Source organism: Mustela erminea, chromosome 6 (assembly GCF_009829155.1).
Source record: "Mustela erminea isolate mMusErm1 chromosome 6, mMusErm1.Pri, whole genome shotgun sequence".
Lineage (NCBI taxonomy): Eukaryota > Metazoa > Chordata > Mammalia > Carnivora > Mustelidae > Mustela > Mustela erminea.
The window spans coordinates 130350421-130375382 of record NC_045619.1 but is presented as its reverse complement, the minus strand read 5'-3'; the positions used below and the strand labels follow the sequence as shown (position 1 = coordinate 130375382).

At 36.4% G+C, this 24962-nt stretch overlaps 3 protein-coding genes and 1 pseudogene across 9 annotated transcripts in view; 1 reads left to right on the top strand and 3 right to left on the bottom strand.

Annotated features, from left to right (window-relative positions):
* LOC116594363 (ankyrin repeat domain-containing protein 26-like) overlaps nt 1-24962 on the bottom strand; it is a 636289-nt gene that overhangs the window by 401981 nt on the left and 209346 nt on the right. The window lies entirely within an intron of this gene.
* Nucleotides 2703-2882, top strand: LOC116594656 (annotated as a pseudogene).
* LOC116594374 overlaps nt 2972-24962 on the bottom strand; it is a 53492-nt gene continuing 31501 nt past the window's right edge. Inside the window, exons 5-7 of the mRNA XM_032349719.1 lie at nt 17797-17912; nt 6109-6195; nt 2972-3455 (exon numbers count right to left, since the gene is read on the bottom strand). The gene's annotated coding sequence lies outside the window, so the exon portion shown is untranslated. The remainder of the gene's footprint in view (nt 3456-6108; nt 6196-17796; nt 17913-24962) is intronic.
* Nucleotides 6940-21074, bottom strand: LOC116592422 (ATP-dependent zinc metalloprotease YME1L1-like). Its single transcript, XM_032345627.1, is given in 8 exon segments — nt 6940-7089; nt 7182-7308; nt 7960-8111; nt 8675-8830; nt 15657-15712; nt 17071-17203; nt 17760-17912; nt 21071-21074. Coding segments are annotated over 8 exon segments (894 nt in total). The 3' UTR covers nt 6940-6976.

Genomic DNA, 24962 nt, shown 5'->3' with positions numbered 1-24962 from the left:
CAACACATGAAGAGTCTCAATAAAAAGATATACAGGGGTGCCTGGGTGGCTCAGTGGGTTAAGCCTCTGCCTTCAGCTCAGGTCATGATCTCAGGATCCTGGGATCGAGGCCCACATTGGGCCCTCTGCTCCGCAGGGAGCCTGCTTCCCCCTCTCTCTCTGCCTGTCTATATGCCTACTTAATGATCTGTCAAATAAAAAAATCTTTTTTTTTTTCAAATAAAAAAATCTTTAAAAAATAAAAATAAAAAGATACAAAGTAAATTGAAGAATTGAATGGGAACTTATAGCTGTAAAATACAGCACCTGCAATGGAAAATTCAACTGATTTGAGATGACAGAAGAATCAGTGAACTTGAAGAATCAACAGAAATTAATCTCAAGCAACGAGGGAGAAAAAAAAAATGAAGAAAATGAACAAAGCCTGAGACCAGATCAATGATAAGTATACCAACACATATGTAAGGAGACCCCCAGAAGGAAGACAGAAAAGGATTAATAAATATATTTGAAGAAGTAATTGCCAAAAATTGCTTAAATTAGATGAAAATCTAATCTGCAGATCTTTGAAGCCCAGTAAATCCTAACTAGGAAATAGACCAGCACATCCACACCTAAACATGTCATCATGGGGTCAAACTGCTAAAATCAAGGATAAGCAAACAAAAACAAAACCTTGAAATCTGCAAGAGAAAAAAACCAACCTATCACAAAACAAGACCAAAATTATGATTAAAAGCTGACTTCTTACAAAAAAATAAGGGGAACTAGGAGTCTATGGGATAACATAATCAAAATGAAAAAAAAAAAATAATGGAAGCTAGGAGTCTATGGGATAACATAATCTAAATGATTAAAGATTTTTAAAAAGGCAACCATGTATTCTATATCCAGCAAAACTATTCTTAAAAAAACAAAGGCAAAAATAAATGACATTCCCAGAGAAAGACTGTGGAAATAAGATTCTATAAAGCACTAGTTATGTCACTGTATTGTTGAGCTGCTGTAACATGCACAGATATAACATATGACACTAGGAGCACAGAGAAGAAAATGAGATCTACTGAAACAAAGTTCCTACACTTGACCAGAATTAGAGTAGACTGACAAGATGCACACATTCATACCTAGATCAATCACTAAGATGTAACTCAAAAAAGGAGGAACAGAAGGATCTCTTGAGATATGAGAAAAACAGGAAAGAAAAAGCAAAATGGGAAGTGTAGAAACAAGTATATCAAAACTAAATCTGAATTAACTAAACACTCCACTCAACAGAGATTGTCAATTGGATTTAAAAAAAAGCAAGATTGATAAAGAACTTGTGTGCATAATATATGATCTCTCACACCACATAATAAGACTACCCAAAAGGGACAGTGAGGGTGCTCTGAATGGATGTTTCTCCAAAGAAAATATACACACGGCCAATAAAACAGCAGAGGATATCTCTAGTGTAGGTAACCGTATGTTAATCCATGAGATATTATTTCATTCACACCAGAATGACTCTAAGAATGACTTTTTTATCAAAAAGACTCTAAGAATATGCTGTAGAAGATACGGAGAATGATGCATTTCATCAGGTCCGTAAAAAAGGTAAACAGAAACTTACTACATGACCCAGCAATTTCTACTCCAGAAGTCTATCGAGGAAAAATAAAAACATGCATCCACACAAAGACATGTATACACACAGGGAGAAGGAAGGAAGGAGAGAGGGACAGGGAAGGATGAAAGATGAGAGAAAGGGGAAAGGGAAGTGGCCAATTAAAAAATGGGATAATGAATCTGGACCAAATTTTGGAATTTAGATCAAGTTTGAAATTAGATCAAGATTTAAAGCTACCAAAAAAAAAAAAAAAAAAAAAAAGAGGCAAGATACGGTATAGCAAACTCCCTCTATCAACTTCTTCAATGAAGACCATATACAGCTTAAAAATTATTAGAAAACTGTAGGTAATTTTAATAAAATCACTTCAAGAATATAATTTGGTTGTAAAGCCAATACAATGAGCTCTAAAATAATTCTCTATTCAGGGGTGCCTGGGTGGCTCAGTGGGTTAAAGCCTCTGCCTTCAGCTCAGGTCATGATCCCGGGGCCCTGGGATAGAGCCCCGCATCGGGCTCTCTGCTCAGTGGGGAGCCTGCTTCCCCGCCTTCTCTGTCTGCCTCTCTACCTACTTCTGACCTCTGTCTGTCAAATAAATAAATAAAATCTTTTAAAAAAATAATAATTCTCTATTCAGTTAAATAAAGTCATCTGTAAATCCTGTAACAACATGTTCATATTCACAAAATCTGAATGAAAAGCAAATATGACTTTCCATAACCAGGAGGGTAATTCAAAGTTCACTTTGAAAGGACTGAGATTTGGGGTTAATCTTTCTTTTAATACTAAGCATACTTATATAGTTATTCAGATTTAGAAGTGACTCACTTTTTATTTAACAAAATATTTGCTGCTCTGAAATAAATTTCATTAGTAAGAATGATGATGTTTAAAACAAACAAACAAAAAAGACCATGAAAATGCAAGCTGCATTTCTAAAAGGTTGTCATCATGTTCTAAATTCTTATTAAATCTGTACATTTACAATTCTCTCTTAGATAGACAGAAACAGAACTATTTAATATGTGGACAATCAGAAGCACAATAATTAAGTGCATTTTAATGAAGTTTCCACTGACCTATATAGAGATATACTTCACTTGAGCAAGTGTAGTATCTGTTCTTATCAGTTTAATATCTGATACATCCTCTATCCGAGGACAATATATTAAATGGATTTTTGGAGCAGGGAGATGGAATAGGAGCTTGCTCCATCCACTCCACGCATCGACCTGGTATTGCAGTACTTCACTTGAGCCAAACAGCAGCATTTCTTCATCAATATAAATGGTACTATCTAAAAACAAAGATAATCCTTCAATAATTTTACGTTGCCAAGTAAAAGTACTTCCCAAGAGCAAAAGGCACAATTTTTATTCACATCTAGTAGAGGAACCAACCATAAAATCATTACTTATTTTCAACTGAATAACTGATTAACATTTCTCAAATAAGCTTCTTGGAGTCCTAATAGTTCTTTATTTTTCTTAACATATTTGCTAGGTTGATAATTTACCATAGGCGTTATCATGAGAATAAACAGAATTAGATTAAATGTGACAAAAGAGAGACAAAGTGTTTCACACTCTTGAGTGATACCAAGGCAAGAATGGGAGAAAAGCATCGCAAAAAGAAACTACGGAAATGCTACTTATATATTCCTGCAGCAAAACCGGCAATGCGTCCATTTTAAGAGTTCTCATCTCACTTCCAATTTCTTTCCCTCAAGAACAATTTGGATCTCTTTGGCATCCAAAGTCTCATAGGTTAGTAAAGCTTCTGCTAGATTCTTACGCTCTTTTGCATGAGTCTTCAAGATACGTTTCGCTCGTTCTTATGAGTCCTGAAATGAAAAAAAGGAGGTATCTAAGAGGCAGAAAACTTAGTAGAAGATAAAATCATAAATAAGAAAAAAAAATGTATAGCCCTTAAAAATGTGAACTCTATTCATTTCTATTTATAAAAGATAAAAGCATGAATCTCTTTTTTAAAATTAATATAGAATGTATTATTTGCCCCAGGGGTACAGGTTTGTGAATCATCAGGCTTACACATTTCACAGCACTCACCATAGCATATACCCTCCCCATTGTCCAGAACCCAGCCACCCCATCCCTCCCCCCACCTCCCCTGAGCAACCCTCAGTTTGTTTTGCGAGATTAAGAGTCTCTTAGGGCATGAAGCTTTTAAACACCAGCATGAAGCCTACTTGATTAATTGATTGATAGATAAGGCAACCTTGGTTCTCAAAGATTAGTTTCATACTTGTAAACGTTCTATTTTAACCTCAAAATGTATCACATGGATAAGTGAGGACTACTTAGGCAGCTATACTTAAAGATATATAAATATATACTAAACGTACCTGCTTTTTAAATAAGGTCTGCGAACAAAGAAATCTATTTCTCTATTCAATATACATGTTAAAAGGAAAGGCAGGTTTGCTCCTTTTACCTTGTGGGATTTCACCAATTTATTCACTTTAAAGGGTAAGAAAAGATCTACTTTTCTATTCTTATTTGGTAACAACTTACCTGTCAGTCAGTGACCACTATACCACTGTAAAATGAGTTTACCAACACCAAGAAGCATACGTCATATAAAAATAACACAATTATTAAAAATAAACATCCTTAGACATTCTGAACAAAACTGTTATGGTCAAGTGAAATATCAAATTAAAGAGAACATATAAAGTATTATAAATGTGTCATGGAATATTGAAACTAATAACCTAGGATGAATTAGTATTAACTTTAAAAACTCCATTGGAATGAAACCCGTACACTGTACCATGTAAGACTATGCTAAGGTTTTTATATCTTTAAGTTGCATATACATTTGAACCTAAAATGTATACTAGCTAAGCATCATTTTCCTTAATAACAATGTAAGTGTGCCATCTAGTGGAAAGAGTACCTACCGCCCTCGCAAGCTTAACATTTCAGAAAATGATTAAGAACAAAGAAAGAGTATTTCCAATGCTCTAATACTAGAAGAGATAATTTACTCAAGATAACATAAACAGTAAAAAAAGGAATGAAGATTCAGGCAAGGGAGAGAGAATTCCTCTTCTGAAACACCTTCTAAACCTTTCCATCATATAAACTTTTCATAAACTTAATGACTTTAAAGCTTTTACCTCCTTGAGTTAATCAAAACCTGGCCCTCCTGGGGACACTCCGAATCCCTCGACTGACAGCTACTGATTCCCTCCTATCCCAGATCTTTCAGAGTAAAGAGGTGAGACCATTGCTCCCCTCACCGCTGACAGACGATTACTTTACCATCCTCTTCTATAAAGCATGATTCCTTTGAAGTTTACACCATCTGACTTCAACATCCTTCATTCGGCCATCTACAACCCTAATTCCAGTTCTCGTTCACTAGACTTTCTGCCATTTAGCTCAGTCTTTTCCATTCTAAGACCTGCCTTCATGTACATCCAAATGGAATGCACATATCCAACCTCTGCACTAAGCACCAGACCCACGTATCCCTCCCCACGTGAAATCTTCACTAAGATACCTCAAACTCAGGGGCTGAGCTGGTTAAGTGTCTGCCTTCCGCTCAGGTCATGATCCCAGAGTCCAGGGATCATGCCCCACATCAGGCTCCCTGCTCAACAGGGATATCTGCTTCTCCCTCTGCCCCTTACCCACCCCACTTTATGCTCAGGCTCTCTCGCTCTCTCTCAAATAAACAAGTAAAACCTTAAAAAAAGAAAACACTTCAAATTCAATATGTATAAAACTCAGCTTATAATCTACACACTTCCCCACCTTGGGCCATCATCAGTGGTTTCTCAGTCAACGGCACACACAACTAGATGGCTGCGCCAGGCAGAAATCGAGAACACAGCTTTGTTACTTAATTTAGCTGCTCTCTCACCCAAATATCAGAAAGGCATTCGATACCACTAGATCAGCATCTCTTGAATGCTTTCATTTTTCTCAGTTTCCCCTCTCACTGCCCTAATCCAAGCATCTGCTCTACCTTAAGGAGATTCCACAGAACCTACTCACTCATCTCACTGAATCGACGTTCACGTACTCTGTACTGGACCCTGCAATCAAAAAGACTTTTGTTTTCAAAGACCTTTATGCTTCCTTCTCAGCATATGTACACAGCGAGGCACAAAGCAACTAATATCTCTGGAATGAAATATATGTCAGAGTGAAAAACTAATAAAGATTCAAATAATCAAATATCCTCCCTATTCTAACAACACTATGGTTTTACAGATGAAGTAGAATATTTATAATAACTGATATTAACTGTTCCTAGCCTATGGCCAGAATAAAATAAAGATTCAGTCTATGACCAGAGGCTCCCAACTACATACTCAAATCATGGCTTCAATGGTGCACTCATTCTCTTGATTTTATATAGCGACAGTTCTACAGGGGATAACCATTATCTTCTGGTAGCACCTAACTATTTAGGCACATTTATGACTAGACAGATGAATAAGCACAGAAAAACAGAATTATTACCCTTAGAATGATTCTAATTTCTTGTTCAATAGCAGATTGAGTTTCTGGACTTGGTTTCCCAGTATCACTGTAGGTCATAACTCCAAGCTAAAACAAATGAAAAGAAAGAAATTGAACAGAAACACCCCAAACCACTCATAAATGTAAACAGAGGAAGTACTATCCTATACATAAGGAAACCTCATCAAGGGCAAGGAAGAAATTCAGTATAGAAATTTCATCATTCTTCTGAAAGTGTAAGACTAAAAAGTATGAACAAGAGAGAAACTTTAAAATCCCAAGTACCTTCTTAGAAAACCTTTGCCACTATTCTAAATCCAGAAATCCACAATGTAATTATTAGAAGTGCTGTGTGAAGCCACAGTGATAACATAGAAGAGTGAAATACATGGGAAGGGTAAAGTAAGCAAGCTCAGCAAAAAAAAAAAAAAAAAGTTTTAGGTCATATGAACAGAAACAGAGTATCTTATCATTTGCTTAACTCATGACATACTACTATTGTCCAAGCAGCCAGAATGGAAAGTGAATACTATACTTTAGCACTCAAAAAAAAAAAAAAAGTTTAGAATGAGCTGTGACAAATCTACTCGAAATGAGACAGAGGGAAAGTAAATGTTACCAGTTTATAATAAGAAACCTCTCTCCTAAGGTGCCTGGGGTAGCTCAGTGGGTTAAGAGACTCACTGCAGCTCCGGTCATGGTGTCAGAGTCCTAGGATCAAGTCCTGCACTGGGTTCCCTGCTCAGCTGGGAGTCTGCTTCTCCTTCTGACCATCTCCCTTCTCATACTCACTCTCTCCAGTTTAAAAAAAAAAAGTCTTAAGAATAAAAAAAGAACCCTGTCTCATAAGGAGACACTTGTCAAATCATCATTTGATACATGAGGGAGGGGTAAAATTAGCTATTCCCTTTTCGCTCATTCCAAATTTGGTAACCATCTGCTTTGCAATTTTGGTTGCAATATCAAAATCACTGGAAGCACCTAAAATTTAAAAATATATACAGACTGAATATTTTAAAATATTTTTATATCAGCAAGCACAATCTGAACTAAAGCCATTCTTTACAGCCAACCTGTTGTGATATGGTCAGTTCCAAAAATAATCTCCTCAGCCACTCTTCTTCCCATACTAACATCCATCTGCACAAGCAGCTGAGCTCTAGTTTCATTCCGTCTGTCATTCTCAGGCAAGAGGGACACCTGGACAATTGGAAACAAAGAAAAACTCCAGACACAGTTGGAAATATTTACATTAATGATCAGAATTATCATCTGGCTCTTGCTATAGCACTTAATGTCATGATGCTGACAGCTCAAAGACATTTAGTAGAGTTGGTATCAGGAGACTAATGACAAAACTGGCATTATACAAAGGAAGAAAAATTCCTTATAGAGCAAAAGTTCATTTTACATGTCATAGCTCTATAACCCTGCAACAGGATAATGCTGCAATAGGATGGACTTGTACCCAGGTGCTGAAAAGGGCTTAAAATGTCTATCATTAGAAAGATAAGAAAATGAAACTTGTACTCAGTGAGAAAAGGAACCACTAACCTAGTTTCTTTGTGGAGGGAAAAAAGCAGTGACATATTTAAGAATGATACTTTGTTGTCATGTCATTCAAGACTTAAATTTCATCATGTAGATATATAATATTTGAATTATTAATATTCATTATTAGCATATAAGTTCATGAGTATCTCTGATCTCACAATGGTTCAGAATGTTAAAGAAGAAAGTTATCAGCAAACTTAGAACTTAGTTGAATTTTCTTTTTAAATATTTTCCTCAACAGCTCCCTACAGGTTTTGGAGAGTGTTATTTGAAGGAAAAGAAAAAAAAACAAGATACATGTCCAGATGTTGGCCCTCTTGGCATGATCAGAGATTTGTTGATAGGCATTGCATGATTAGTGTAATATGCAATAATAGCATGACCGGATTCATGATATGCTGTGATGGTTTTGTTTTTATTGTCAATTTCCATGCTTCTACGGTCAGGCCCTAAGGATAAAAATTTAATTGAATAAAATTATCCCATTAGGAAGGTATATTTAGATGAATGAAGCCCACTTGCCTTTAAGTAATTCTTAGAGTGACATGACTTAATATCATTAATAAGTTATTTTTAACCAAAATAACTTGCCAGCTGACAACCAAATTTGTAAGAGCTGTCCTCTTACTCCTTACTATCAACCAGGAAAGTTTAATCCTATTTTCAGAAAATACAGTTAAACAAGAAATGTCACAACAAAATTGTCCTGAAGTTCATTCAATATTTAAAATCAAATCCTGAAAACTAGCAAAATTTTTCTTTTATCAGTACAAGTATTCTTTTATCAGCTATACCAGACAAGAGTAAACACATGGGTACCCCCTGCCGCCAAACTGTATAATCATATAAACTGTATTTGTTCTGCAAGAGGCCCAGTTGTGTGGCTACTTTTGAGTAAATATTTTCTTGCTCCTATTCCTTTCTTTCTTATAACATTTTTCTCAAAAAGAATTTATTCTCTAACATAATGAACAGTATAAGACAGGGAAAATGAAAAAGAGAAAAAACCTACCCATTAGAATTTTATCTTTGGAAAACTCTAGTTCCTTCATGGTAACCATTTCTTTTCCATCAAGAGCTGCCTTGAATGCAGACTGGTTCACAAGATTCTCCAACTCTGCTCCAGAAAAGCCAACAGTACCTCGAGCTACAATTTCTGGATCCACAGCTACGTAGATGAACACAATATTAAAATTCCAAAACAACTCTTCACAAATGACTCATATTCCAAAAGAAAAAAGAAAACAACTATCCTGAACTAGAACTTAAAATATTTATATCACTGTAACTACAAAATAAACTTACTTTTTCTAAAGGAAAACCAAAATTGCCATTAAATAGATCATTAAAATCCCATTGAGACACATCACAAAAGTTCTTAAATTTAAATAACTTTGTGAAAAATAAAGAAATGCAGAGTTGCCAGACATGATTTATAAATCTTCAAATTATGACCTAAACTGTTACTAGCCTAAGCACAACTGAAAACATTCAGAAAACATTTTGTTTTCTGAATTTCATCTTGAAATACTTTATACTTAAGTATTTAGTATTATATGTACATCTATAAAAGCTACCCCTATTAGAGGAAACATACCAGGCTTTTAAAAAAAAAAAAAAAAGATTTTAATTACTTTTACTTGAGAGAGAAAGAGCATGAGAGGGGAGAATGTCAGAGGGAGAAGCTCCCTCATGGAGATGGGAGCCCGACATGGGACTCAATCCTGGGACTCCAGGATCGTGACCTGAGCTGAAGGCAGTCACTTAACCTACTGGGCCACCCAGGTGCCCCAACATATCAGGTTTTATAAATTGATTCACCTATCCTTGAAAATACTAGAGCTTAATTTAATAGCTGCATTTATTACTCAAGTGGGTCCATAATATTTTCCTATGTTTTGTTTTACAGTTTGCTTCTTTTCGGTCCAAAGTGGTGACATTTTATGTGCTTTTTCTATTACTTCATATTTTACATTAATCTAAAACCACTTATATTTATCTTCAAGAAGTATCCAAATACTCTCAAGAAAACATTCCTTTTTTAAAAATGGAATTTTTTGAAAATTGATAAATTTTGTCAATCCCATTTATAATTGCACCCAAACCCATAAGATACCTAGAAATAAACCCAACCAAAGAGGCAAAAAACCTATACTCAGAAAACTATAAAGTACTCATGAAAGAAATTGAGGAAGACACAAAGAAATGGAAAAATATTCCATGCTCATGGATTGGAAGAACAAATATTGTGAAAATGTCTATGCTACCTCAAGCAATCTACACATTTAATGCAATCCCTATCAAAATCCCATCCATTTTTTTTCTAAGAAATAGAACAAATAATCCTAAAATTTATATGGAATCAGAAAAGACCTCGAATAGCCAAAGGAATATTAAACAGGAAAGCCAAAGTTGGTGGCATCACGATTCCAGACTTCAAGCTCTCTTACAAAGCTGTCATCATCAAGACAGTATGGTACTGGCACAAAAACAGACACATAGATCAATGGAACAGAATAAAGAGCCCAGAAATGGACCCTCAACTCTATGGTCGACTAATCTTCAACAAAGAAGGCAAGAATGTCCCCTGGAAAAAAGACAGCCTCTTCAACAAACAGTGTTCGGAAAATTGGACAGCCACATGCAGAAAAATGAAATTGGACTATTTCCTTACACCACACATGAAAATAGACTCAAAATGGATGAAGGACCTCAATGTGAGAAAGGAATCCATCCAAATCCTTGAGGAGAACACAGGCAGCAACCTCTTTGACCTCAGCCACAGCAACTTCTTCCTAGAAACATCGCCAAAGGCAAGGGAAGCAAGGGCAAAAATGAACTATTGGGACATCATCAAGATCAAAAGCTTTTGCACAGCAAAGGAAACAGTCAACAAAACCAAAAGACAACTAACAGAATGGGAAATATTTGCAAATGACATATCAGATAAAGGGGTAGTATCTAAAGTCTACAAAGAACTTATCAAACTCAACACCCAAAGAACAAATAATCCAATCAAGAAATGGGCAGAGGACATAAACAGACATGTCTGCAAAGAAGATATCCAGATGGCCAACAGACATAAAAAGTGCTCCACATCACTCGGTATCAGAGAAATACAAATCAAAACAACAGTGAGATACCACCTCACACAAGTCAGAATGGTTAAAATTAGCAAGTCAGGAAATGACAGATGCTGGCGAGGATGCGGAGAAAGGGGAACCCTCCTACTCTGTTGGTGGGAATGCAAGCTGGTGCAACCACTCTGGAAAACAGCATGGAGGTTCCTTAAAAAGCAGAAAATAGAGCTACCCTATGACCCAGCAATCGCACTACTGGGTATATACCTTAAAGATACAAACGTGGTCCTCCAAAGGGACATGCGCACCCGAATGTTTATAGCAGCAATGTCCACAATAGCCAAACTATGGAAAGAACCTAGATGTCCATCAACAGATGAATGGATAAAGAAGATGTGGTATATATATATACACAATGGATTACTATGCATCCATCAAAAGAAATGAAATCTTGCCGTTTGTGACGACGTGGATGGAACTAGGGGGTATTATGCTTAGCGAAATAAGTCAATGGGAGAAGGACAACTATCATAGATCTCCCTGATACGAGGAAGTAGAGATGTAATGTGGGGGGTTTGGGGGATAGGAACAGAATAAATGAAAGAAGATGGGATCGGGAGGGAGACAAACCATAAAAGACTCAATCTGACAAAATGGGCTGAGCATTGCTGGGGGTAGGGGGAAAAGGATAGGGTGATGGGGTTATGGACATTGGAGAGGGTATGTGCTATGGTGAGTGCTGTGAAATGTATAAACCTGGCGTTTCACAGACCTGTACCCCTGGGGATAAAAATACATTATATGTTTATTAAAAAATTTATAAATAAATAAATTTTAGATTTATTAATGAAAAATACTAAACTTAATTTATTTTTAATTATGTTTAATTTATTTTATATTTAATTCCTTTATGGTTATAACAATTATATTTATAATTTATTTATGTTTAATTATTTTTTATTTATCATTTATTTAATCTATAAATTAAATTTTTAAAATTTATTTTTAAAATTTCTTTTCAATGTTTCAGGATTCATTGTTTACACACCACACCCCGTGCTCCATGCTATACATGCCCTCCATAATATCCACCACCGAGCTCACCCAACCTCCCACTTCATCCCCTCCAAAACGTTCAGTTTGTTTCTCAGAGTCCTCAAGCTCTCATGGTTCATCTCCCCCTCCAATTTCCCTCAACTCCCTTCTCTCCATCTCCCCATGTCCTCCGTGTTATTCCTTATGCTCCACAAATAAGCAAAACCTTATGATAGTTGACTCTCTCTGCTTGACTTATTTCACTCAGCATAATCTCTACCAGTCCCATCCATGTTGATACAAAACTTGCTTATTCATCCTTTCTGGTGGAGGCATAATTCTCCATAGTGTATATGGACCACATCTTTATCCATTCGTCCATTGAAGGGAATCTTGGTTCTTTCCACAGTTTGGCAACTGTGGCCATTGCTGCTATGAACATTGGGGTACAGATGGCCCTTCTGTTCACTACATCTGTATCTTTGGGGTAAATACCCAGTAGTGCAATTGCAGGATCATATGGAAGCTCTATTTTTAATTTCTTAAGGAATCTCCACACTGTTTCCAAGGTGGCTGTACCAACTTGCATTCCCACCAAAAGTGTAAGAGGGTTCCCCCTTCTCCACATCCTCTCCAACACAAGTTGTTTACTGTCTTGTTAATTTTGGCCATTCTAATGGTGTAAGGTGGTATCTCAATGTGGTTTTGATTTAAATTTCCCTGATGACTAGTGATGATGAACATTTTCTCATGTGTCTGTTAGCCATTTGTATGTCTTCTTTGGAGAAGTGTCTGTTCATGTCTTCTGCCCGTTTTTGACCTGATTGTCTGTTTTGTGTGTATGGGGTTTGAGGAGTTCTTTATAGATCTTGGATATCAGTCCTTAGTCTGTACTGTTGTTTGTGAATATATTGTCCTGTTCTGTGGGTTGCTTCCCACTTTTGTTGACTGTTTCATTTTCTGTGACGAAGCTTTTGATTTTGAGGAAGTCCTCAAAAATCTTTTTTGCTTTTGTTTCCTTTCCCTTTGGAGACATGTCTTGAAAGAAGTTGCTGTGGCTGATGTCGAAGGGGTTACTTTGACATGTTCTGATTTAGGATATTGATAGAGTCCTTCCTCATGTTAAGACCTTTCATTCAGTTTGAGTTTATATTTGTGTATGGCATAAGAGAGTCATCAAGTTTCATTCTTCTGTACATAGCTGACCAGATGTCCCAGCACCATTTATTGAAGAGACTTTCTTTTTTTCCACTAAACATTTTTTTCCTGCTTTGTTGAAGATTATTGACCACGGAGTTTGGGTCCATATCTGACACTCTGAAGACGAGATGAAAAGATAACAACAACCAGAAGTTGGATGGAGGCTTTTTTTTTTTTTTTACCACTTGTTATCAGTTTTATAATTATTTATATTTTCTTTATTACTTTTTTAAATCACAAAGGTATTACATGTTTTCAGTGACAAGGATAGCCATAGGGGGACATATAAAAAAAAGTTAAGATTCCAAACTCACACTTGGATAGCCAAGGCTTTGATTTCTATATGTACAAACGTATATCATCTATAGCTATACAGATATGTAGATAATACATAAAGTAGGATATGTAATATATATATAGATTATGTTACATTTGTAAGAATTGGATCATACTATATCTATTAATTTGAATGTTGCTTTTAAATTTTTACTAAGATTATAGATCTTCCTTTAGCTCAGTATATATACATATATTAAATACTTCTACCTATTTTGTTTTTTTAACTTAAATTCAATTAACCAACATACCAATATATCATTAGCTTCAGATGTAGAGTTCAAAAATTCATCAGTGTGTATAACACCCAGTGCTCATCAGGACAAGTGCCTGCCTTAATCCCCATCCCCCAACCACCTCCCTTCCAGAAACCCTTGGTTTGTTTCCTATAGTTAAGAGTCTCTCATGGTTTTTAAGTTAGTATTATTTTACCTACTGACACTATGAAATCGTAAGTGCCTAATGCTGAAAAATGCATTTGTTAGAACAAAAATACTTTTGCTTTAAGACACATGAAAAATGTTCATCCTCACTAGCGATCAGGGAGATTCAAATTAAAAACACATTGAGATACCACCTTACATCAGTTAGAATGGCCAAAATTAACAAGACAGGAAACAACATGTGTTGGGAGGATGTGGAGAAAGGGGAACCCTCTTAAACTGTTGACGGGAATGCAAGTTGGTACAGCCACTTTGGAGAACAGTGTGGAGATTCCTTAAGAAATTAAAAATAGAGCTTCCATATGATCCTGCAATTGCACTACTGGGTATTTACCCCAAAGATACAGATGTAGTGAAAAGAAGGGCCATCTATACCCCAATGTTCATAGCAGCAATGGCCAAGGTCACCAAACTGTGGAAAGAACAAGATGCCCTTCAATGGATGAATGGATAAAGATGTGGTCCATATACACTATGGAGAATTATGCCTCCATCAGAAAGGATGAATACCCAACTTTTGTATCAACATGGATGGGCGTGGAAGAGATTATGCTGAGTGAAATAAGTCAAGCAGAGAGAGTCAATTATCATATGGTTTCACTTATTTGTGGAGCATAAGAAATAACATGGAGGACATGGGAGATGGAGAGGAGAAGGGAGTTGAGGGAAATTGGAGGGGGAGATGATCCATGAGAGACTATGGACTCTGAAAAACATTCTGAGGGTTTTGAGGGGGTGGGGGGTGGGGAGTTGGGCCAGCCTGGTGGTGGGTATCATGTAGGGCACGTATTGCATAGAGCACTGGGTGTGGTGCCTAAACAATGAACTCTAGTACAGTGAAAATTAATTTAAAAAATTAAAAAAAAAATTTTTAAATAAAAAATAAAAGCTCTAGTATCATTTGATAGATATTTTCATGTTTGGAAGAGTAAATATGATTAAATGTTGTAAGTTAATGCCTCTCATATCCATTAACATTAAATATTTGTGAAGGACTATTATCTTGGAAGGAGTTTTGTTTCTTATTTCAATTCCAGGACAGCCAACATACAGTGCTATGTTAGTTTCAGGTGTACAGTACAGTGATTCGACAATTCCACACGTCACCCACTACTCATCACAAGTGCGCTCCTTAATCCCCATCACCTATTCCAGCCTAGACTGGCATTCTGAATATAAATATTCAGAGAACTCCTTGTAAAACATGGCTCAAGTAACAGTTTCAATAGCCAGAAGGCAGAACAAAGGTTGATAGAGATAGATAGCAGGCAACCCTCATAAACAAAAGCATGCAAGGTATTGCTCTAGGAACAATAATTCTACAGCAGTCTATTATGAGAGCTACACTGTGATAGCTTCCTATCACAACTGGTGTAAGTATAGAATGTTAAACCACAGAATTAGGCAAAGATTACAAAAAACTATTAGATCAAATTAAAATATGAATAACTTCTTAGATAAAATAAAAAATTTAAAACTGCAATAAATTTTATTTTAAAAATGCTCTCCACCACCGCCAGAATTTTGTGATATAAAGTTGAAGAAGATTCTTTTAACAACTTTACTGAAGTTTAATTCACACATCACAGAATTCAAAGTAGATAATCCAGTGGTTTTTAATATAGTCAGATTTGTGCAATTACCAACAATCTAACTTAAAAATATTTTTATTCCCCCACACCAATAGAAATCCCATAGCCACCAACAGTCACTCTTCATTCTTTCCTCCTTCTGGGAGCCATTTACCTACACTCTGTTGCCACCGATTGGCTGATTCTGGACATTTCACATAAACAGATCATATGTGATGTTTGGTGATGGGCTTCCTTCTCTTTTAAAGTTCATCCACGTTTCAGTATGTATCAGTACTTGTAAAAACGGTCTTTTAATATGTACTTACTGAATACTTCTGGGAAGCTTGTGGCTCCTATTAGAACTCCTTCACTGGGTTTAAAGCTAGTAAAAAAGAAGGAAAGTAACATTTCACTGAAAATTAAAACAATATACATATAAAAATGCTCTACACGAAACTATAATTAAATTTAGTAACAGTAAAGAAAAGGGACTGATCCTTTTTATACCCAAAGTGATAAGATATCCCTATTATTTTTTAAAAAGAACAAATGTTACTAGGCCAGTTCTCAATAAAACTGCTAACAATAAATCACAAAGTCATCTATGATTACATGCCTTCACGGTATTTGTTCTACTTAGGAAGACATGACCTGACAGAAAAGGCTAGGGAACTTAATTTGTGAAAAATTATCCTCAAGCCTACCAATTCAAATCATTTGCTCCTAGACTTCCTGTTTGGTTCCAAAAGGTCATACATGGTTTTAAGAAGTCTTTCCTTCCGGGATACCTGGGTGGCTCAGGTCATGGTCTCAGGGTCCTGGGATCCAGCCCCACATTGGGTTCTCTCTGCTCAGCAGGGAGCCTGCTTCCCTCCTCTCTTTGTCTGCCTCTCTACTTGTGATCTCTCTCTGTCAAATAAATAAAATCTTAAAAAAAAAAAAAGAAGTCTTTCCTTCTTCCAAAACAACCCCACTTCTTGCTCTTTATATTATAAAAACTGATGCAAACTTTTAATCTACCACAACACTAAAAGCGAGTCACGAATTTTGTAGGAACCAGCAAACACTCTTTATGTCTCCAAACAGACTAGTATTCTCAATGGGAATCATCACTTTCCTGTCATGATACAATCAATGAGAAAAGGTATAGAGTCACCAATTGAGAAAGGTTCACTTATTTGTGGAGCATAACAAATAGTATGGAGGACATGGGGAGTTAGAGAGGAGAAGGGAGTTCGGGGAAATTGGAAGGGGAGGTGAACCATGAGAGACTATGGACTCTGAAAAAAATCTGAGGGTTTTGAAGGGGCGGGGGGGGTGGGAAGTCGGGGTACCAGGTGGTGGGTATTATAGGGGGCACGGATTGCATGGAGCACTGTGTGTGGAGCAAAAATAATGAATACTGTTATGCTGAAAATAAATAAATATAAATTTAAAAAAGAAAAGAAAGGTTGATACCTCAGTCACCCCACGAGTAATGGAAAGAACACAATGCAGAGAATCCAGCTTGTCTTAACTTCATGCACAGGGACTACTCTGTTGCCTACATTTTTTCCTCTTTCTTTCTATTTTTTTTTAAGATTTTATTTGAAAGTAATCTCTATACCCCACGTGGGGCTCAAATGTACAACTCCGAGAGGAAGAGCTGCATGCTCCACTGACTTAGCCAGATGCCCCGCTATTTCTCGAATGTTCCCAAATATATTACCATATCTCAAAGACAGATGAAGATTCAATTACCCATCCATTTCAGCAAGAAGCTGATTTACAGTCTGCCTTGAATATGGATGCATTGGAGACTCAATTCACTTCCCACCAACAGAATCTAATTCATCAATAAATATAACACAGGCAGCATTTGCTTTTGCTTCCCCTAGGAAAAGAGAAGAGATACAAATAAGCTTAATGAAATCAATGTTTTTTGAACAAAATCATGTAAGTATTAAAAACCTGTAAAACTGTCAAAGGCAACAAAAGACATTCATTAAGGAGAAAATCCATAAAAATGAGATCTCTTTCTTTCTCTTAAAACTGATTTAAGAATGGTAGCCTCAGGAAAAAAATTGTACCATACAAAATTATATATAATAAAAACAACCGAGTATTCATTCTTCTGACTGTACAAGCCAAAGTCAGATTTGAGGCTAACTATTCCTTAATTACATACTACTGAATTAATGAATAAGATAAAAAGGACAACAAGAGAAAACCCAGCTTTTCAACAGGCCCCAAGCTCACCTAACACTTCTAGCTCCTCTATTTGGGAAAGTACAGTTCTGTTTTAGGTCACACATTAAATTATCTAAAACCAAAACCCCACAATGGCGAGGTCAGCTATCAATCATAATCGAATAACAAATAGGTAAGAATCCCTCTTCCCCTTAAATTAACAAAATTTCGTATTGTATGGAAGGTACATTAAAACGTACTAAATAGATTTCTAATACGGCTGGCTCCCACACTCACAAACATTTCATCAAATTCTGATCCAGAAGAATAATAAAAAGGAACATCAGCTTTTCCAGCCACAGCTCGAGCAAGAAGCATCTTTCCTGTCCCTGGTGGTCCAACTAAAAGTATTCCTGAAAGAGAAAACAAATACACTGATTCAACTTAAAAAATAAAAATAAAACCTGATGTGAACCTATGAAACAAATAGTTATTAATGCATACATAGTTTTGAGGTTGAAAGCACATGACTATTATTTTGAAACAAAGCAAAACATATGTCTCTAGTAATGATTCTCTTCAGAAACTTCTTTAAAACTAATTTCCCTCCACCATTTAAGTCTTGAGAGAATGGAACATAATAAACTTATCTGTCATTAAACAAGTAAGATAAAATTCACATAAACACAGATTAAAAGATTAAGCAACCAAATGTGACACATGAACCCTTGACTTAATGTTCTTCCATAAAACACATATTTCAGAAACTCTGATGAATATTTGATGTGGACATTTGAGGAAATTTTGAAAAAATTCCGGAGTATAAGATATTAGGGAAATAGTATTCAATTTTATTTGGTAGGATAAATTATTCTCTTCAGGATAATGTCCTTAGTCTTAGGTGACACATGACAAAGGGTGTAGAGGTAAAGTAGTTCACTTCCGCAGCTTTGTAACTTTTCCTATGTTCAAAAATTTTCATAACAGCAGTACTTTTTCATAAGTTGGAATAAAAGATTTCTCTGGTTTCCACAACTTTTCATTTTTCATTTAAAAAGGTAAAAAACCCTTTATTAATTAATGCTATATTTTAACATAAAAACTATCTTTAAAGGAAAGTTGTTGAAAAATACCCCTAAGACTACCCCTTGTATTGCCATGTTATTGTCATTCTTAACTGGTTTAAGTGGTAGAATGTATTTTTGTAGCTGAGAATTTTCCCATAATTTTGTAAAAGATCTCTTGTGATTAGAAAGAAAAAGTGTTTATTCTATGACTTTAAACTTTAAACTTTCTGATGTTATAGTACTGATTCTAATAAATGAATCCTAAATTTGCAGAGATTCATACCAACACTTTTATACACTGCTGAACACGGTCAGTAGAGATAGTGGGCGGTATAGAAACAAACCTTAAATATGAGTGCCACCTTTAACTTACCAATTCCATTTCTAGAATTAGAATCCAGAATAATGAATAAATAAATGAGCAAATCTAGACTTTATTCTGAAGAGATAATTAAGGATGTAGGCAAAGCCTTGAGATAATAAGATGATCATCACAGTGCTGATTTTATCATTTTAATTAAAAATGTCTGAGTATCATTGACACACAGTTACATTAGTTTCAGGTGTACAACATGACAAGTTTAAACATTATGCTGTGCTCACAAGTGTAGCTACCCTCTGTCACCATACAACACTATTACAGTATCACTGACAGTATTTCCTATGCCTTTTACTCCTCTGACTCACTCATTTGACAACTGAAAGCATGTTTCTCTCATTCTTTTTCATACATTTTGTCCAGCCCTCACACTGCTAATTTTAACCACAAAACACTGGAAACCATAAAAGCTTAATGTAAGTGATTATAGCATAGCATAATCATTTGGTCCAGGGACACCACAAAGTCATTACCATCTTGGACCCAATTCTAGCATATGGTTTTCCCTCACACCAAGAAACAATTCTCCAACACCAGTTGGGCACCCTAACTTTCCAATCAATTCTGATGCTACCCACCTGGAGATAGCATCAAATACCGTAAGTTAAGGACTTCACCCCAAAAGACTGCAGAATACATACTAACTTGTGGAAAGTTCCAGCCCTCTTATCACATGGTTGATTGTCCTGGCAACCAGCTGCTAACCTTAGGTGTGCTGTAAGAGTTGACTCATTAACAGAAGACAAATCTATTCCTATCATCACTATAAAACTATAAGAAATGGGACTAAGACTACATAGGTATTTCATTTTTTTTAGATTTTATTTATTTATTTGACAGACAGAGATCACATGTAGGCAGAGAGGCAGGCAGAGAGAGAGGAAGGAAAGCAGGCTCCCTGCTGAGCAGAGAGCCTGATGCGGGACTTGATCCCAGGACCCTGGGATCATGAACTGAGCTGAAGGCAGAGGCTTTAACCCACTGAGACACCCAGGCACCCCTAAATATGTATTTCTAATTATAAATCACAACAGTAATTAAAAGAGAAAACATCAAAAACAAACAGGACTATTCCACAAATTAGTATATATATTGCACAAATTTTAAGGTCATGAAGATCCATACCCACTCCCATAATAATAGAGAGGGGAGGGGAGACTGGGTGACTGAATCAGCTAAACATGAGACTTCGGCTCACCTCATGAAAGGGTCGTGAGACTGATCCCAGCGTGGGGCTCTACACTCAGTGCACAATTTGCTTCAGATACTCTCCCTCTGCCCTCCCCCTCACCGGCTCCTGCACTTGCATGTGTGCTCACTCACTCTCTCTCAAATAAATAAATAAGTAAATAAATAAATAGGCTAAACAACTCTTTCAGATTGAAGAAAAATCAAGGGGTGCCTGGGTGGCTCAGGCAGTTAGGCAGCAACTCTTGATTCTGATTCAGGTCATGATCCGTCTGATTGAAGATTCTCATTCTCTCTCTCTCTCTGCCCCTCCCCACTGCCTGCTCTCTCTCTCTCTAAAATAGTTTTTTAAAAAAAGATTAAAGAAAAACTAAATGTGTAAACCTGGATTGAGTCTTAAACCTGGATTTGGGGTGCGGGATGGGAAGACCTCACTACAAAAGGTATTAATAAGAGAAATGCAGAAATTTGAATATAACTAAATTTCATAATTAGTTCTGGAACCGTGTGAAATATCCTGACTTTAATATCTATACTGGAGTTATGTAATAGAATATTCTTATACTTTAGGATATACATAACAATGTATTTGGGCTAAAGGAGCAGGATATCTACGATTTATGCTTAAACAGTTTAAAAATACATTTATGTAAAGCAAGTGAGCAAATGACAAAGTGCTAAAAAACTACTGAGTTTAGTTAAGAGTACAGAGAGTTCTCTGCACTATGCTCACAATTTAAAATCTGAAATTGTAATAAAATTCAAAATCCCCTTCCTCTCAAAAAAAGGTTATAAATGGTATGTTCAGAATGAAGACTTATTTGTAAAATAGCCATTAAGAACTAAACCTTAAGCATTTAAATCAGTAAAAATTAAATCAGCAATGGATTATTGTATTTTTTTAATGTCAAGTCATGGTAAAGGGAAGATACCTTACCCATGGAAGTTTACCTCCAAGCACAGTAAATTTTTGTGGGTTTGTCAAGAATTCAACAGACATCATTAAAAAATGTTAGCTATCAATTTAAATTAAAAGCACATTTATGTGTGTACTTTTATGTATTTATTTTAAATTACTCTGGTTTAATAATACACTTGCAGCCAATTTGCAACCCTGTATTAGACAACTTTAAAGAGTTCTCAGTGGGGAAAAAAAGAACTCAAGTACACTGGTCAGGGTTAAAAAGAAACTACCTGATAAAAAGTATACCAAAACATAAAATATCTCTGGGCTGAAGGGCATTATGAAAATCTAGAATTAAACTCATGACTCTCTTAGATTCCTTGATCATTTTCTAGGACTTTCTCTAGGAAGAATACAATCATTACAGAGTAAACGAGTGTTTTTTATTAGGCTTAGAATGGTCTTCGAAAGTTACTGATTAAATTATTAAAACCTTATAAAATGTTTGTAAAGTTAACAGTTGTAAGTAAGGCTCGGTCCATCCCTAAGGAGAAATGCATACATATGTTCACCAAGAAACATAATAAATATTCACAAGACCACTCTTTAGGCCAAAACTAGAAACAACCCAATGTCTACCTAATGGAGAATACACAATATTGTGATTCACAGAATGCTATGCAATGGGGATGAATGAAGTAAAACTTCATGTAAAAACATGGATGGATTCAATATTTTCCTTTCAACATGGACGGGACTGGAAGAGATTATGCTGAATGAAATAAGTCAAGCAGAGAGAGTCAATTATTATATGGTTTCACTTATTTGTGGAACATAAAAAATAGCATGGAGGACAAGGGGAGTTAAAGAGGAGAAGGGAGTTGAGGGAAATTGGAAGGGGAGGTGAACCATGAGAGACCATGGACTCTGAAAAACAATCTGAGAGTTTTGAAGGGGCAGGGGGTGGGAGGTTGGGGGAACCAGGTGGTGGGTATTGGAGAGGGCACGGATTGCATGGAGCATTGGGTGTGGTGCAAAAACAATGAATACTGTTACGCTGAAAATAAATAAATAAATAAATATTTTTTTTAAAGAAAAAAAAAAAAAACATGGATGGATCTCATAAACATCACTTTGAATGAAAGAAGCCATATACATTACATGTTTATGTAAAGTTCAAATGCAGGCCAATTAATGTATGTTATGAGTCAGAACAACGATACGCTTGTGGTGGGAAGAAAGGGACACTAGGAAGTTTCTGGTAATATTTCACTTCTTGAGCTGAGTGCCAATAATATACTGAGTTCACTGTGTGAAAACTTACTGAGGTAAAGATTTGTGATTTGTACAGTTTTGTGTGAATGCTAAGCTTCAAAATTTATGTTTATAAAGAGATCTGGGGGGCTCAGTCAGTAAAGCAGCTACCTTTGGCTCAGGTCATGATCTCAGGATCCTGGGATCAAGCCCTACATCAGGCTCTCTGCTCAGCGGGGAGCCTGCTCCTCCCTCTCCCTCTGCCACTCCCTCTGCTTGTGCTCTCTGGCACAGGCTCTCTCTTGAATAAATAAATAAAATCTTAAAGGGCACGGATTGCATGGAGCACTGGGTGTGGTGAAAAAATAATGAATACTGTTATGCTGAAAATAAATAAATTTAATTTTAGAAAATTAAAAAAAAGCATCCCCCCCAAAAAATAAAAAAAAGTATATAAAAAGAAATCTAGCCCTTTATCCATTAAAATACATTTTTTAAATATTCAAAGATATCCATATACTGAAAGAAGGCCAAAAGACATTTGGTCAAGGTAATCAATAACTTTGAACTGTAGGAAAAGGGAAACAGATTAGATGTCATCTACTACTAAAGCTACATTTTCTCTGCCCAAACTTTCTGTCAAGAAAATTCCCAACTGAGGTATATAAAATCTTTATAGAATGGAGTTTAGGGATCAAGACAATGAATGAAGTTATAAAAGCCCTGATTAGTATTTTTATGGCAACTATACGTAAAATCATTTCTACAGAACCAGAAATTCTAGGTAAGGAAATGAAATTCCTATACTAGCTCTTTAAGAGTCAGTAAAACTGATCACAGGTACCACCTACTGACCCACCTCTTTTGGTAAATGCTATAAATTACATTGGTCTATATAAATTTAGATTTGATAGTGATGGTGGCAATATAAAATTGTAACATTAATTATAATATTTGCTTAGATTCGCACAGAAAATTTTTGATAATCTACAAACTTTGGGATGAGCCCTTTCTAAGATTATCTATACGTCTTCTTTAGCTTCATAATCAGAATTGGACACATTCCAAAAGATGTGTAGTCTATTGAGTACTGAAGTGTATACACTGCAGGGAGAAAGGAAGAACGCCTCGCTGACCATAATCTCAGCACAGGTTCAATGGAGAGCAGGCTGACGGCGCATCTTAACATGGGCAGGGCCCTCTGCACTCAACAGTTTTCAAATACTCACCACACCAACCTCTTCCTCAATTATTCTCTTATCGCATTCTGACAGGGTTCACAGCTGTTTAAATTGCCAAGGGAGGGGAGCCTGGGTGGCTCAGTGGGTTAAAGCCTCTGCCTTTGGCGCAGGTCATGACCCCAGGGTCCTGGGATTGAGCCCCGCATCCGGCTCTCTGCTCAGCACGGAGTCTGCTTCCCCTCTCTCTCTGCCTGCCTCTCTGCCTACTGTGATCTCTCTCTCTGTCAAATAAATAAATAGTATCTTTTTAAAAAATTGCCAAGGGAAGGGAAGGACTACTTGGTATATAATTATCATAGTGACTCCTGATACTTTGTTCCCTATCTATGCATAAATATTTTTCACAGCCTTGACTATTAGGGAATAGAGTGTGGAAAGAGTAGGTGCTCTCATTCTACTCCATATTAAAGTAGCCTTTTGACTGATCAAACAAGTCAGGCACATTAATTCTCAAGATCTTTGCTCTCTCTCTTCCTCTGGCTAGAAGTGTCCTTTGCTCAAATACACACATGGTTTAGGCACACCTGGCTGTCTCAGTCAATAGAGCATCTGATTCTTGATCTCAGGGTTGCACGTCTGAGCCCTGTATTGGGCGTAGAGGGTTTCAAGTTGAGCCCCGTGTTGGGTGTAGAGGTCACTTAAAAATAAAACTTAAAAAAAAAAAAAACATGCATGGTTTACTCCATCATCTTCAAATCGTCACTCAATGTCACCTTCTCAGTCAATCAGACACTGAATATCCCCATTTAAAATTGTGATCTTTAGGGGCACCTCGGTGGCTCAGTGGGTTAAGCATCTGCCTTTGGCTCAGGTCATGATCTCAGGGTCCTGGGATTGAGCCCCACATCAGACTCTTTGCTCAGCAGGGAGCCTGCTTCCTCCTCTCACTCTGCCTGCCTCTCTGCCTACTTGTGATCTTGTCTGTCAAATAAATAAATAAAATATTTAAAAATAAATAAATAAAAATAAAATTGTGATCTTTCACTCAAAACTCTCAGTCTTCTTCATGCTGCTCCATATATTTCCTATAATGCTTCATCACATTTGAGCACACTCTATTATTATTTCCTCATATGCAATATCATGGTTTAGTTTCTGTTAGAAATGACAGCAGAGATTTATTTCTTCTGTCCCAATCCCTAAAAGAGGGCTGGAGAATATGCAGTGAAGCTAAAACTTCCAAGGTTCTAATCACAGCTTCGTTTTTTCTAGGGTCCAGCCCCACCCAGGAGCCTACCAGAGTGGCCTCATACAAATGACACTGCCATCACCCAGGAAATTCCTGGGGATTTAGAAGCCCTGTGTCAGACATCAGCATCAGAGACCAAACTGCAGAAGCAAAGATGCACTTAGTACTCTTGTCATTTAGGGAATTACAATAGTTTTAGTGCCTCGAACTGGAGGTAGAGACCAATATATATATTTTCTAT